This window comes from Triturus cristatus, chromosome 11, assembly GCF_964204655.1.
Source record: "Triturus cristatus chromosome 11, aTriCri1.1, whole genome shotgun sequence".
Taxonomy (NCBI): Eukaryota; Metazoa; Chordata; class Amphibia; order Caudata; family Salamandridae; genus Triturus; species Triturus cristatus.
Window position 1 is genome coordinate 1,158,619,974 of NC_140594.1, and position 16,243 is coordinate 1,158,636,216.

At 46.2% G+C, this 16,243-nt stretch overlaps 1 protein-coding gene across 1 annotated transcript in view; it reads left to right on the forward strand.

Moving 5' to 3' along the window:
• The window catches only part of LOC146788633 (putative cation-transporting ATPase 13A4), a 235,098-nt gene that overhangs the window by 79,495 nt on the left and 139,360 nt on the right, over positions 1-16,243 (forward strand). Inside the window, exons 11-14 of the mRNA XM_085635818.1 lie at positions 1,382-1,539; positions 6,943-7,131; positions 10,991-11,052; positions 15,779-15,929. Of these exons, the coding sequence (XP_085491944.1) occupies positions 1,382-1,539; positions 6,943-7,131; positions 10,991-11,052; positions 15,779-15,929 (560 nt within the window). The remainder of the gene's footprint in view (positions 1-1,381; positions 1,540-6,942; positions 7,132-10,990; positions 11,053-15,778; positions 15,930-16,243) is intronic.

The following is a 16,243-nucleotide window of genomic DNA, read 5'->3' on the forward strand; positions in this document are numbered from 1 at the left end:
CTCTGCGGCGAGGCATCGGAAAGTGGCATTCCCTGGAAGTAGGACTCGAGATCATTGGTTGCACCCGTGTCCCTCAGTAATGCTCTTCTGCCTTCCAAGGGATTTTGAAGTTTTTATGTTTCTTTCATCATCTTTTTCTAACTTACTTGATTGTTAGTTGACAGCGCTGCTTCTTGAGGCCAGAGCCCCAGTGTTCAGTTCCCTGCTCTATACCAACCGTGCGGAACGCTCTTCATCGTCCTCTTTCTGCATGAGGCCAACGCGACATTTTTCCCACCATGTTTTTCCGTCATTTGTCTCCAAGCAATAATTTGTTTTCTGGTTGCTTATCAGGCAAATGGCCGACTGTTAGTTTGGACCTCATGTAGAAACTAGTGGAGTGGGAACCTCACCAAACTTATGGTTCCCTTGGGTTGGACAAAGTGCCTGGTTTCCCAAGGGGGAGGTCCTGCTAGCCCCACCATCAGAAATCTGTGACTGGTAGTCCATCCGCTTCAGGGCTATTGGTCAGTTTATGTCAGAAGGCCTACCCTATTTACGGAGGCACTGCAGGCAAATAATTTACCAGCACATAGTATTCCTGTTCCGGACTGTCAGGAAAAGTCTGGCTGTCCGGAAGAGGAAACACTGCAAATGGCTGCAAACTTTAGGAGCAAATTTATAGCGCATCAGGCAAATTTGGACTGTAGATTCGGTTGGTGTATTTCAGGTCCAACAGCCACAATGGGAAATTGTTCCTCAAAAGCGAAAAATCTTGCAAAGCAAACCGATCAAAATGGCAGACACTCAGAAAACTTCTCCGGCTTCTGTGCAACCGCCGCAACAGCGGGTAGGCCGCAGGAATTGAGATCCCTGCCAGATAGAGGGGGGTCCTATAATATGGCAGGTGGTCCTCTGCCATAGGAGCCAGGGCATCTGGGTGACTAGGCCGGCTGGTGGGCCACCCACGGAGATCTGAAGCACCACCTTTGTCATTGGTGCTCTTTTCTTCTACTTTAATCTTATTTTATATGAAATTGTATTTATTCACATTAGTTTCATATAAATTCTTTGCTAAATTCAAATTGTTTCTGTCTGTATTGTTTTGCATTTTTATAGAATGCGCAAAGTTGTATTACTCTTTGGTGGAGGGTACTTTTTAACACTTTATAACAAACATTAATGTAGGATGGCAAGAGGCTGCCCTAGGGTCTTGACAAAGCCATCAAGCTAAGAGGCAGCATGGCAGGACTTTCACTCCCAGTGAGCTATCCTAGTGCTGCATGAAAGGAACATTATTCATTGCGGTCAGTGGCTTCCTAAGATTTAAAACTAGTCTCAGATTGCCCACTTTTCGTGCATTCTTCATGTGACTGTCATCTCTGTTCTTTGTTCACTTTAGGGTTCAACACCACCAAAGGGGACATGGTGAGGTCCATCCTGTATCCCAAGCCGGTGAACTTCAAGCTTCATCGGGACGTGGGACGGTTCTTCATGTTCCTTGCATTTCTGGCACTCATTGGCATCGTGTACACGATAATCATTTTCGTGCCTAGAGGAGTAAGTCTTCTTTTACTTCCTTGTTTTAAGGGGAAAAAAAGTGCATGCAGTTTCCAAGCAGGTGTGATGCCCCCTCCTGCGTTGGTGTATGCTCAGACCATTTATATAAATCCCACAGGATAAATATATCAATTAATCAATCAATCATTACACTTATAAAACGCGCTACTTAACGTGAGGATCTCAAGCTGCTGTGGGGAGGGGGTGCTGCTACTGCTCGAAGAGCCAGGTCTTGAGGAGTCTTCTGAAGGTGAGCAAGTCCTGTAGGTGGGTGGGGAGGGTGTTCCAGGTCTTGGCGGCGAGGAAGGAGAAGGATCTGCCGCTGGACGTCGTTCGTTGGATGCGGGGGACAGCGGCGAGTGCGAGGCTGGCGGGTGGGGGTGTAGAAGCTGAGTCGGCTGTTGAGGTAGGCTGGTCCGGTGTTGTGGAGTGCCTTGAGTGCGTGGGTGAGTAGTTTGAAGGTGATCCTCTTTTCGACGGAGAGCCAGTGTAGGTCTCTCAGGTGGGGGGTGATGTGGCTGCGGCAAGGGACGTTGAGGATCAGTCGGGTAGAGGCGGTTTGAATGCGTTGAAGTCGTCGCAGGTATTTGGCTGGGATACCTGCGTAGAGTGCGTTGCCGTAGTCTAACTTGCTGCTGGCGAGAGCCTGGGTCACCGTTCTTCTTATTTCGGTGGGGATCCACTTGTAGATCCTGCGGAGCATGCGGAGGGTGTTGAAGCAGGAGGAGGAGACGGTGTTGACCTGCTTTGACATGGAGAGGGAGGAGTCGAGGATGATTCCCAGGTTGCGTGCGTGGTCGGTGGGTGTTGGTGCTGTTCCCATCGTGGTCAGCCATCAGGAGTCGTCCCAGGCGGAGGGGGTGGTTCCGAGGATGAGGACCTCCATCTTCTCCGAGTTCAGCTTCAATCTAAGATTGTCCATGAAAGCTGTGGTACTCATTTCATGACCAGCCCTCCCCAAAAGCGGACCCCCATTGGCGATCACTGAGCCCCACACAAAAGACGGCCCCACTTTTCATCACCTAGACAAAGCAGAAGAGATATGAGATCCCCTTGAGACCGCCTTGAGCCAACGCTTAAGAAGCTGTCTGCCATTCGGACATACCACAATGGATGCTCTGCGGTGTGCTTCTTGTGACTGGAGACCATGCCGATGATGAGAAGGGAGGCACACTTCTCAACGTCATGCGTGACGAGGACCATCGTGAATGAACGTGCAACGACTGCATGGCATTGGATGGGGGCTCACAGAGTGCACTGGATTAAGGAGAGCTGTCTCATCCTGATGGCGCCTCCGGTGAGATGCTAGTATGGTGGACGGAAGAGGACAATAAAACTCATTTTAACTGTACCCCATTAAAACAAGCTCTCTGCTGTGTCAAGATAGTGTAATCCAAGGAGGGGTGATCGCTCAATGGATCGATGCCCGGAGATGCGTCATTTCCAGCCCAAAGCCCAAATCCTCCCTGGTGAACCCAAGAGCGCAGTCCCTGCTGAGGAGCGTCAGTGCCGCCCTGTCCTTCAGGTGAGATGTATTCACTCATCTGGTGTACGTGGCATTCCCTCACACACTCAGAGGGTCCAGGTCTGTCCCCTTCTAAAAACTCCAGTTGTCACCGACACCCTCGAAAACTGCCAGCCGCTGCCCGATTCCTTCCCAAAACTGGTAGGTGTGTTGCCCATCGAATGATGAAATGTACGTCATACAACATGTTGCTGGGTTTGCATCAGTCTGGAATATCCACCCTGGCCCAGCACTGACCCCTCCATGGTCAGAACCATCGATTCCTCCCTTTCGATCTTTGGTGAAGGTAAAAGCGGTACTGCAGTGCGCCTGCGCGGGCCCCTGCCTTTAATACCCTTCACCACACTGAACTCCTTCAAGTCATACCTCAAGATACAGTACTGAACTCCTTCAAGCCATACTGCAAGGTACAGTACTGAACTCCTTCCATTCACACCTCAAGGTACAATACTGAACTCCTTCAAGTCGTACCTCAAGGTACAGTACTGCACTCCTTTAAGTCATACCGACAGGTACAGTACTGAACTCCTTCAAGTCATACCTCAAGGTACAGTACTGAACTCCTTCAAGTTACACCGTCAAGGTACAGTACTGAACTCCTTCAAGTCACACCTCAAGGTACAGTACTGAACTCCTTCAAGTCACACCTCAAGGTACAGTACTGAACTCCTTCAAGCCATACTGCAAGGTACAGTACTGAACTCCTTCCATTCACACCTCAAGGTACAATACTGAACTCCTTCAAGTCGTACCTCAAGGTACAGTACTGCACTCCTTTAAGTCATACCGACAGGTACAGTACTGAACTCCTTCAAGTCATACCTCAAGGTACAGTACTGAACTCCTTCAAGTTACACCGTCAAGGTACAGTACTGAACTCCTTCAAGTCACACCTCAAGGTACAGTACTGAACTCCTTCAAGTCGTACTGCCAGGTACAGTACTGAACTCCTCCAAGTCATACCTCAAGGTGCAGTACTGAACTCCTTCAAGTTACACCGTCAAGTACTGTACTGAACTCCTTCAAGTCATTCCTCAAGGTACAGTACTGAACTCGTTTAAGTCATTCCTCAAGGTACAGTACTGAACTCCTCCAAGTCATACCTCAAGGTGCAGTACTGAACTGCTTCAAGTTACACCGTCAAGTACTGTACTGAACTCCTTCAAGTCATACCTCAAGGTACAGTACTGAACTCCTTCAAGTTACACCGCAAGGTACAGTAGTGAACTCCTTCAAGTCATACCTCAAGGCACAATACCGAACTCCTTCAAGTCGTACCGCCAGGTACAACACTGAACTCCTGCAAGTCACACAGCAAGGTACAGTACTGAACTCCTTCACGTTGTACCACAAGGTACAATACTGAACTCCTGCAAGTCACACAGCAAGGTACAGTACTGAACACCTTCAAGTTGTACCGCAAGGTACAGTACTGAACTCCTGCAAGTCACACATAACGGAACAGTACTGAACTCCTTCAAGTCACACAGCAAGGTACAGTACTGAACTCCTTCAAGTCGTACCACAAGGTACAGCACTGAATACCTTCAAGTGGTACCGCAAGGTACAATACGGAACTCCTGCAAGTCACACATAAGGGAACAGTACTGAACTCCTTCAAGTCACACAGCAAGGTACAGTACTGAACTCCTTCAAGTCGTACCACAAGGTACAGCACTGAATACCTTCAAGTGGTACCGCAAGGTACAATACTGAACTCCATCAAGTCATACCTCACGGTACAATACTGAACTCCTTCAAGTCATACCTCACGGTACAATACTGAACTCCTGCAAGGTACAGTACTGAACTCCTTCAAGTCGTACCGCAAGATACAGTACTGAAGTCCTTCAAATCATTTCTCAAGGTACAGTACTGAACTCCTGCAAGTCATTCCTCAAGGTACAGTACTGAACTCGTTTAAGTCATTCCTCAAGGTACAGTACTGAACCTGGTCAAGCCAAAGTTCTCCGGCAGATCTCAGTGCAGTGGGCCCCTGGCACCCCCCATGGCCATCCCATCTGGTGGCCCACAAGAGTCACCCCAAACCCTTTACTATTCCACTTACATGTCTCCCCATGCTATCTACGATCTGTTGCTGTCGGTGAGTGTATTTTCCTTGTTTATTTGTTTGTCTTTTTTTAATGGTATTACATAATTGAACAGCATTTGCACAGTGCTTAGAGGGTGAAATATCCCTTAAGAATGCATTCTGCCCGTTCCTGGTGAACTTTACAAAGTTGGATTTCGTTCAACTTATGGAGCGCACAGAAATGTTCACTCCTTGGTGCCCCTGGGGAACTGTGGGCGAAAGCCTTTCAAGGGCGCTGTGGAAACGCTGTGATCAGTTCTTATTGCTGTCAAACCAGTTCCTTTCATGAGCCTTCTCTCATGAAACCTCATTGTTGTTAAATATTCCTCTAATGCAGACTAATTAGGCTCACTCTTCCATACCATAAATCATGTTAGCTGTATAAACAATGGTAGCCGAGAGGCATGTCTGGGCGCGGCCCATGTTGAATGAACTGCGCAACCTTTGTGGAAGCTTTCGTGAAGCTCACTGCACACGCTCTCACAAACACGTCATGATGGAGTAAGTTTACAACAAGAGCCAGAAAATGGAAACAAAATGAATAAAGTCATCTCTGAAGGTCGCCTGGTGATGACAATTAATGATGCAGGATGTGAGATGAAAGGGCTGTTCTAATGATGGTGTATTGTGGTTCTAATGATGGTGTATTATGGTTCTAATAATGGTGTATTATGGTTCTAATGATGGTGTATTGTGGTTCTAATGATGGTGTATTATGGTTCTAATGATGGTGTATTATGGTTCTAATGATGGTGTATTGTGGTTCTAATGATGGTGTATTATGGTTCTAATGATGGTGTATTATGGTTCTAATGATGGTGTATTGTGGTTCTAATGATGGTGTATTATGGTTCTAATGATGGTGTATTATGGTTCTAATGATGGTGTATTATGGTTCTAATGATGGTGTATTATGGTTCTAATGATGGTGTATTGTGGTTCTAATGATGGTGTATTATGGTTCTAATGATGGTGTAGTATGGTTCTAATGATGGTGTATTATGGTTCTAATGATGGTGTATTATGGTTCTAATGATGGTGTATTATGGTTCTAATGATGGTGTATTATGGTTCTAATGATGGTGTATTGTGGTTCTAATGATGGTGTATTATGGTTCTAATGATGGTGTATTATGGTTCTAATGATGGTGTATTATGGTTCTAATGATGGTGTATTGTGGTTCTAATGATGGTGTATTATGGTTCTAATGATGGTGTATTGTGGTTCTAATGATGGTGTATTGTGGTTCTAATGATGGTGTATTATGGTTCTAATAATGGTGTATTATGGTTCTAATGATGGTGTATTGTGGTTCTAATGATGGTGTATTATGGTTCTAATGATGGTGTATTGTGGTTCTAATGATGTTGTATTGTGGTTCTAATGATGGTGTATTGTGGTTCTAATGATGGTGTATTGTGGTTCTAATAATGGTGTATTATGGTTCTAATGATGGTGTATTGTGGTTCTAATGATGGTGTATTATGGTTCTAATGATGGTGTATTGTGGTTCTAATGATGTTGTATTGTGGTTCTAATGATGGTGTATTGTGGTTCTAATGATGGTGTATTATGGTTCTAATGATGGTGTATTATGGTTCTAATGATGGTGTATTATGGTTCTAATGATGGTGTATTGTGGTTCTAATGATGGTGTATTATGGTTCTAATGATGGTGTATTATGGTTCTAATAATGGTGTATTATGGTTCTAATAATGGTGTATTATGGTTCTAATGATGCTGTATTATGGTTTGCATAATCTAATCGGTGGACTCTTTTTTAGGTTTCCGCATGGAGGATCATTGTAGAGTCTCTGGTTCTTCTCACTTCAGCGATCTGTCCCATTATCCCTGCAGCCTTGACTGTGGGGATCCTCTACGCCCAGAGACGACTAAAACAAAAGCATATCTTCAGTATCAGCCCCCATCGGATCAACATGTGTGGACAGCTGAACCTCATCTGCTTCGATAAGGTACGACCAGGGTCTTCTAAGGGGGGGGGGGGTTCTGCATGCTGCAGATATCAATTCACTGGCTCAGGTCTAGACTCCTGCCGCCCCCTCTTCGACAGCCTTTGAGTTAAGAAAGATCTCCCTCTGCTCAAGGCGTTAACAGCCTGGGCTTCGATAAGGTATGACCAGGGTCTTCTAAGGGGGGTATGGTGGGGGGGCTTCATTCTGCAGACATTGATTCACTGGCTCAGTTCTGGACTCCTGCCGCCCGCTCTTCAACAGCCTTTGAGTTAAGAAAGATCTCCCTCTGCTCAAGCCGTTAACAGCCTGGGCTTCGATAAGGTACGACCAGGGTCTTCTAAGGGGGGGGGGGGGTTGTGCATGCTGCAGATATCAATTCACTGGCTCAGGTCTAGACTCCTGCCGCCCGCTCTTCGACAGCCTTTGAGTTAACGCTCAAGCCGTTAACAGCCTGGGCTTCGATAAGGTATGACCAGGGTCTTCTAAGGGGGGTATGGTGGGGGGGCTTCATTCTGCAGACATTGATTCACTGGCTCAGTTCTGGACTCCTGCCGCCCGCCCTTCGACAGTCTTTGAGTTAAGAATGATCTCCCACTGCTCAAGGCGTTACCAGCCTGGGCTTCGATAAGGTAAACCAGGGTCTTCTAAACGGGTATGGTGGGGGGTGAGGGGGCTTTACGCTGCAGACATTGATTCACTGGCTCAGTTCTGGACTCCTGCCGCCCACCCTTCGACAGCCTTTGAGTTAAGAATGATCTCCCACTGTTCAGGGCGTTAACAGCCTGGTGTGGAAACATGACCCTATGAACAATGCAAAAGCATGTAATAAGCTTTTAATACCAGAGAGCATATGAGCAAAAAAGGAATATTAATCTTGCCTCCCAATCACTTTGAAGATAGACACTCATTTTACCCTTTTACAACTCCATTTCTCACGCTCCATATTACCTTAAGTCCAAAGGCCACACTAACGCTTGTTCTAATCCTTGTCTAGTCCTAGTAATCCATATACCTTTTACAAATGTAATTGTAAAATTATATTAGTTCTACATGAGGCATTTTTCACTTTTTTTTAGCTATATAGAAATTCTCCATAGAGTATTCTCCAAAGCTATACTGTTTCAGTTTAGTCGGAGTTTTCGTAAAGCACCACGTCACAAACTTTTGGCCTCTGCAAAGCATTACAGATTACACGAGTGAAACCATTGAAGTAATTCTATTTTCCGAGATTTTCTGAACCTGAGATGGTTAGGTTGTGCTTTCTTGCTGAGGTTATGTTATATACATCATGTTGTGCTATATTTATTTATAGAGCACACACCTACAAAGTTTCTTGGTGGTAATGAAGATAAAATACCAGTTCTGAATGGTGGAGAAGATATTAGTTAGAAAGCAGCATTTTAAAATGGCCTTCCTGCATTTCATTTGGCCGGATTCCAAGCGGATGTCAGAGGGAGCGAGTTCGTTCCACAATTTGGGTGTTGCAACAGAAAAGGATCCGTCTCGATAAGTTATCTCTCTGGCGCGTATAACCATAGGAAGGAACTGGATGATGGAGTGAAGGGCTTTATTGGTTAGATGAGCTGCAGACGTCAAGGTTAGAAAGGAAGGGTGTTGTTGGAATAAGGTCTTATGTACAATTGTGAGAGCTTCAGACCCACTCTGGGTTTAATTGGCAGCCAATAGAAGGATCTCACAGTGGGAATCATCCTGTTCTGTTTCCTGACACGCGTATAAAACGGTGGTGGAGGAATTATACACTGGATATGTTGGTGACCTGGATTTTGGTGTCCATGTGAACGCCCAACCCGCATACGATCTGGGTGGACATGTAGGGGTGGCTTGGATTTACCCATGAGATAAGGGCATTGAGTGTGAAAAGCTTCTTGCTCTGGGAAGGGTTTAGTTTCAGGAAGTTTGAAAACATCCAACAGCATGTCGAGATGAGGCATTGAGTCAGGGTCTCTTCAACTGGTTCCAGGTTAGTGTTTCCTTTAGGTGTGGGAGGCTTGTATATAGTCAGAAAAGAAGTAAAAACAAAACCCTGGTTCCTGTAGAAGGGAAGCCAGGGGTAGTGTGTAAAGGTGAGATTATACTTTGGACTGCATTGGCCACTATAGGAAACCACTAGTCAGTTTCTTAGATGTGGAGTGGAAAAGTGTAATGATATCATTTTAGCAAGTTCTGGCCCTGGATTTCAGGAGATCTGTTTCCATGTTTCAGTCAGTTGAGGTTGTGTAGGTGAATGAGATGCCGATTGACTGATCGTGGGGTCCTGGCTGCGAGGTACTGGTAGGGCTGGTTCTGGAGGCAATGAGCGCTTTTGTTCCTGAATGATCTGTGGGTCACACAGAGGGTTTTGTATCTGAAACTGGACTGCGCTTGGAACCAGTTGAGCACTTCCAGTGCCAGATTGTCATGATCATAAGCCATTAGCTTCAGGTAGGGGTAGACCACATGATTTTGCAGTCTGTCTGTGAGCTTGTTTTGTAACCCTTAATGAACTAATTACCAATAGTACAACCATTTCATTCCCTGGGACCTTATCAGATCATTGTTTGAATTAGAGGTGCAAGTGTTCCAATCAACGACAGTTGAAGATTTAAATCTCTGACCACAGCATTCCTTGGAGTTAACCTGATGAAGCTCTCTTCTGTGAATGAGCCGTAACATGTATATGATGAACACGACATCTGAGAGAGGCCGCCCACAAAACTTCACGTCATCTTTCAGTTGCATGATTGTTCTCATCCAATTAACACTTGTTGCCTCTGGTTGCATTAGACGCACCTTCTTGCCGTCGTTGCACATTTTCAAAGGGATGTCGCGATCCACGGTGGGTTAGGCTCCTGAAGGCTCAATCGATACCAGATAGACCTGTGCCCTTTCTTGGAGGTGATGAGATGGCTCCTGATGTTCACTAACATCTTCTCTCTCCCCACATGGGCCTTAGACGTTATTGTAACTTGTTTTTGTGATTGTCAATCCACTTTATTCAAGTATTTGCTGATGTGACGTTGGTGTAAAATTGAACCTTAACATATCCAAATTTTCTAAAGGTTTCTCAATAGCAGCACAATTCATTTTTTTTGCCTTTGGCCAAGGGGCTCCTCTTAAAGCAGTCAGTGTCTAGGCGCTCTGGCCTCACGTGCCATGCTTCTTCAAAGATAAAGATAACTTGAGAACGTTTTGCAGAAAGGACACACATTTGGCAAAGGGACGTCAAAGCTTAAGGCCTTATTTAGAGTTTGGCAGACAATATACCATGCCACAGATGTGGCTGATGCCCCGTTTGCTGTATTACAAGTGCATTATAGTCCACGACTCTTGTGATGCGGTGAACAGGATCTCTACGACACTTTGTCGGCTATCCCACCCACTAAACTCTAAATAAGGCGGTTAATCAAAAACGCCAGTTGCCCCACATTGAAAGCGTTCACCTCGCTAGCAGAGCATCTTCGAAGAATGAGACTAGAACGCGAGCGGCTGTTGTTCACAGCAATCGGGCTTTTCGTTTCATTTTTTTGTCTGAAATACATCCTGGCATCAAAAATTGATGCACGGCCACATTTCACACTAAAATATAGCGCTAAAACGCCAGCCTTGCATATCTTGTAATTTTCCTGACGTGTTGCGTATTTGCACGGAGGCAAATGGTGTGAATTTTGTACACCCATCTTTATGAGCCACTCCTGCCCCTATACTGACTTATTTCCGGTAGCAACATTTTACTCTACAATATGTTCTGTGTTGATGGTCCTTTCAAAATGTGTTCAGAAGGCTCAGCTGGTAGGAACAATCTTTAAGAATAGTAATTCATAAAAGGCTGCAAAAGTAAAGGAGATTTTCTTCCATTTAGACTGGCACTTTAACCGAAGATGGCTTGGACCTTCTGGGCATCATCCCATCGGGGGGAAGCAGGTGGGTTTCTTTGTTGTAATGGTTCCCTTTACGCCAGCTTGATGACTTTAAGATGAATTGTTGTATATTTGGATAAATAAATAGAGTCTGGAGGCTTCGAAAGAGATGGAGGCAGGATTCTGCAGGGGCGCAATGGAGACATCTTCCCATGGCCTATGTGGTAGGACTCAGGGCAGAGGTGGCACCTATGTTATAACTTTACCAACGGATACAACTATTCATTACATAGCAGTCGGAAGGTTGTAAAGCATGTCCTCCTGGATATTTGTGTGTTTTTAAGATAGATAGATAGATAGATAGATAGATAGATAGATAGATAGATAGATAGATAGATAGATAGATAGATAGATAGATAGATAGATAGATAGATAGATAGATAGATAGATAGATAGATAGATAGATAGATAGATAGATAGATAGATAGATAGATAGATAGATAGATAGATAGATAGATAGATGGATGGATGGATGGATGGATGGATGGATGGATGGATGGATGGATGGATAGATAGATAGATAGATAGATAGATAGATGGATAGATAGATAGACCGATAACCTAAAGAGGGAATCCTTGCTCCTGAATCATTGGTGAGAAGGGCTTAGATTGATTCTCTTTCTGTGATTTGTCTTGTTGGATTATTTCATTATTCACTCAGTACTCACTAGTAAATTGTAAATGGCATCAACAGATCAAAAGGGCATCCTTATAAGGTCTGTAGATCAAACATATCTACATTTTACACTCCTGTACAAACAAGCAAAGGGGCTTCGAATGCCCCTCCTGCAAGTTCTCATGTACTCTTCTACACCCCAGACCCACCACTCCTGCGCAAACAGAAATCTAGCACCCCGCATACTGACAGTTAGACAAACAGCCACCTGCTCACACAGAGCATACACCACCCACACACCACGCCACACTCTTGTGCATGCTCCTCAACAACTGTTCACTCACCAAACAGGTCATGGAGATAAGGAGATATTCCCACTTACCAAACAGGCCTTTGTGATAGGGAAATATAGCCGCCACTAGAAAATCAACCGCTCACTCACCAAACACACCTTGAGGATAAGGAGACATACCCGTCGCTAGAAGATCAACCACTCACTCACCCAACACACCATGGAGATAGGGAGATATCGCCACTGCTAGAAGATCAACCGCTCACTCACCAAGCACACCATGGAGATATCCCCGCCGCTAGAAGATCAACAGCTCACTCACCAAACACCCCAGGGAGATAGGGACATATCGCCACTGCTAGAAGATCAACCGCTCACTCACCAAGCACACCATGGAGAAATCCCCGCCGCTAGAAGATCAACAGCTCACTCACCAAACACCCCAGGGAGATAGGGACATATCGCCGGTGCTAGAAGATCAACCGCTCACTCACCAAGCACGCCATGGAGATAAGGAGATATCGCCACTGCTAGAAGATCAACCGCTCACTCACCAAGCACGCCATGGAGATAAGGAGATATCGCCACTGCTAGAAGATCAACCGCTCACTCACGAACCACACCATGGAGATATCCCCACCGCTAGAAGATCAACCACTCACTCACCAAGCACACCATGGAGATATCCCCGCCGCTAGAAGATCAACCGCTCACTCACCAAACACCCCAGGGAGATAGGGACATATCGCCGGTGCTAGAAAATCAACTGCTCACTCACCAAGCACGCCATGGAGATAGGGAGATATCGACACTGCTATAAGATCAACCGCTCACTCACCAAGCACACTATGGAGATATCCCCGCCGCTAGAAGATCAACCACTCACTCACCAAGCACACCATGGCTATATCCCCGCCGCTAGAAGATCAACCGCTCACTCACCAAACACCCCTGGGAGATAGGGACACATCGCCAGTGCTAGAAGATCAACTACTCACTCACCAAACACATCATGGAGCCAGGGAGATTTTCCCACCACTAAAAGATTAACTGCTCACTCACCAGAAACGCCATGGAGATAGGGAGATATCCCCGCCGCTACAAGATCAACCGCTCACTCACCAGAAACACCATGGAGATAGGGAGATATTTCTGCCTCAAGAAGATTAACCACTCACTCACTAAATATGCCATGGAGACAGGGAGATATCCCCGCCGCTACAAGATCAACTGCTCACTCACCAAATACCCTGTGGAGATAGGGAGATATTTCCCCCGCTAGAAGATTGCCAGGTAAGACCATCAGCACAAGCTCGCCATCTCATTCAAAGATGCCATCAGCTGCACCATCTCCACGGACACCACAAGTAGCTACATGGAACACCTTCCGTTTGGAATACGCATCACAGCCAAGCTCTCTCTGTATGTAACCCTTGTTTAAACACCACTGCAAGCAACTGGAGTGTGAAGGGAGACCAAGTCAAGACACCACAGATAAAGACATCTTCAAATCTGCCCTAAGACGCTACCACCAGCAAATACGGAACACGAAGTGCACAGCTCTTGCAGATCACATCGATGCTGGCACTAACAGCAATAGTCAAATCTTAGCCATCATCAAAGATTTCACTATGCGTCCTGGCGCCTCCAGTAGCTTCACCCACCTCACAAGACTTTGAAACAAGCTCTCAGAATTTTTCTGTAACAAAATCACCTTCATATACAGCATCATCGATCCTCAACTGAAGCCCGTCACCATCGCAACTTAACTTCTGATCATATCTGAAGAATGAATCTTGAACTTGTGGCCTGCCATCACCCCCGCTGAAATTGCTGCTAACATGAAAACATCCACTAGGAGCTTCATCTGGCCTGTGCCCCACCACGCCTTCACCAAAGGACTCCTACTGATCAGCAAAGCATGAACACCCATGCGCAACGCCTTCATCAACTCTGCCACATTGAAGGACACCTGTAATTACGCCACCATCATACTTCTGCTCAAGAAACCATGCACTGACCCAGCCATGCTTTCCAATTACAGACCCATTCCCCTGCTACCATACTTGGCAAACGTCTTACAGAAATTAATCAACAGATATCTCACCAACCACTTCAACAACCACCAGCTCCTTGATGCCACACATTCCGGATTTAGGCCCAACCACAGCACAGAAACAGCACTCATTGCCACCAAAGACAACATCTGCTTGATCCTTGACAGAGGAGACACGGCAGCCCTCATTCTCATGAACCTCTCTGTAACATTTGATAAGGTCTCATATCCCAACCTCATCAGGTGCCCGCACGACATTGGCCTCTAAGTAGATGCTCTCTGCTGGATCTGCTCCTTGTTAACTGATAGAACACAAGCGGTCAACTTGGAACCTTACTACTGGGAAGCCTACAAACTCATCTGTGGAGTACCTCGGCTCCACCTTCTTCAACACATAAATGATCCCTCTGGCCAATTGCATCCATGCACACAACATCAACTCCTCTCTCCAATGACCTGCAACTCATACTTTCCCTCTCAGATAAGACACCCAACACAGGAAACAAGTTCACCACCTGCATGACCGAAGTTGCTAAGAGGATGAAAGACAAGCCCGACAATACAGAAGTAGTGATCTTTGGCAAGAACATCTCACCATGGGACTTCAACTGGTGGCCGGCCAAACTCAGACCTACACCCACACCCAGCACCCACACCAGGAATTTCAGAATAATCACCAACAGCAAACTGGACATGACCGCACAAGTCAACGCTGTTTGCTGCCACGCCCTGAAGAAGCTGAGAAAGAGCCTCAAACGTCTCCCAAGCAAAACTAGAAAAACTGTCACTCATGCACAAGTCACCAGCAAATTGGACTACGGCGACAACCTCTATGCGGGGATCTCCAAGCAACTCACTAGAAGACTACAAACTATTCAGAACTTGGCAGCTAGACTCATCCTGGAGAAGTGTGGCTCAATGATTAGAGCGGCAGACCCTGATGCAGAGGTCTGGCCTGGGACCAGGGTTCAATTCCCTGCTTCGGCGGGTCTTGGGCTCAAAAAATTCCACGGACCTGATAATTCTTGCCTCGGTGCCATTCTAATCATGGAGTCCCATTCTGCAACTCTGGGCAATAGCTTGCTTAATCTCCACAACGGCCCCCACAACGCTAAGGATGCCTGGCCTCCACCTTGGGGGTGCCCAGGAGTGGACGCCTCACAGGGAAAGCCAGAATGGGTTCCACAGCGGTATTCGTACAATACAAACGCCTTGAGACCCTTGCGGGTGAGTAGTGCGCTATACAAGTATCAATTTACATTTACATTTACATCCTCAACCTGCCATAAAGAATTCACATCACACCACTCCTCAGAGAGCCCCACTGGCTGTCGGTACTCAAGTGTGCTAATTTAAAACTTTGCACATACAATTTCAAGGCCCTACCCAATGTAGGGCCCCTTCTACCTGAACAGTCAGGTCTCCTTCCACCACCCACATAGACACCCCCGCTTTGCAGGACTCTTATCCGCACACGTCTCATGCACGGACAGCACCAGATCAGGAGGCTGTGCGATGTGTTTCCTTACATTACTCCACAAGTGTGGCACATCCTCCCACCCCACATCAGAGCCTCCTCCTCTCTTCTTGAATTCTACAAAAAGCTGAAGACCTGGATTTTCAGTTCACCAACCTACCATAGGCAGCTTGCAAGCAAAAGTGCGCCTTACAACTGCACATAACACGTGACAATAATCACAATTCGAGCAGCATCATGTATGTTGATTCTCAGGCGGGTGTACTACTTATTTTTGTCAATATTTCAGTTTTCAGAAGATGTTCAAGTTCACTGCTGAGAACTCCTTGCCTTGGGGGCCCCTCTTCGGGTCCATGGCGAGCTGTCACTCTCTGATCTTCCTCGATGGCCGACTGCAGGGGGACCCCCTGGATCTGAAGATGTTTGAAGCCACCGGCTGGGTAGGTTTAATTACTAAATGAGGTAAATATGGTTGGATTGCCCATCGGGCTCTCCGCCCGCACGAACCTAAACGTGGTAATGTGGAGACCAGTGAACATGATTCCAGTCTTCGATCTACACCTTACTCGTCCCTCACTCATTTCATGCATTGCATTGCGTTATATCACTCTTTCTTCTCGCAATCACCCTCTCCCATGAGTGCCGCCCTCCTCCCTCTTTCTTGCTGCCCTCACTCCCTCCCTCCCTTCCTTCCCCCCCTCTCCCTTCCCCTCCCTCCTTACTAAAAACCTGTGTTCAACATTGCAGTTCAGCA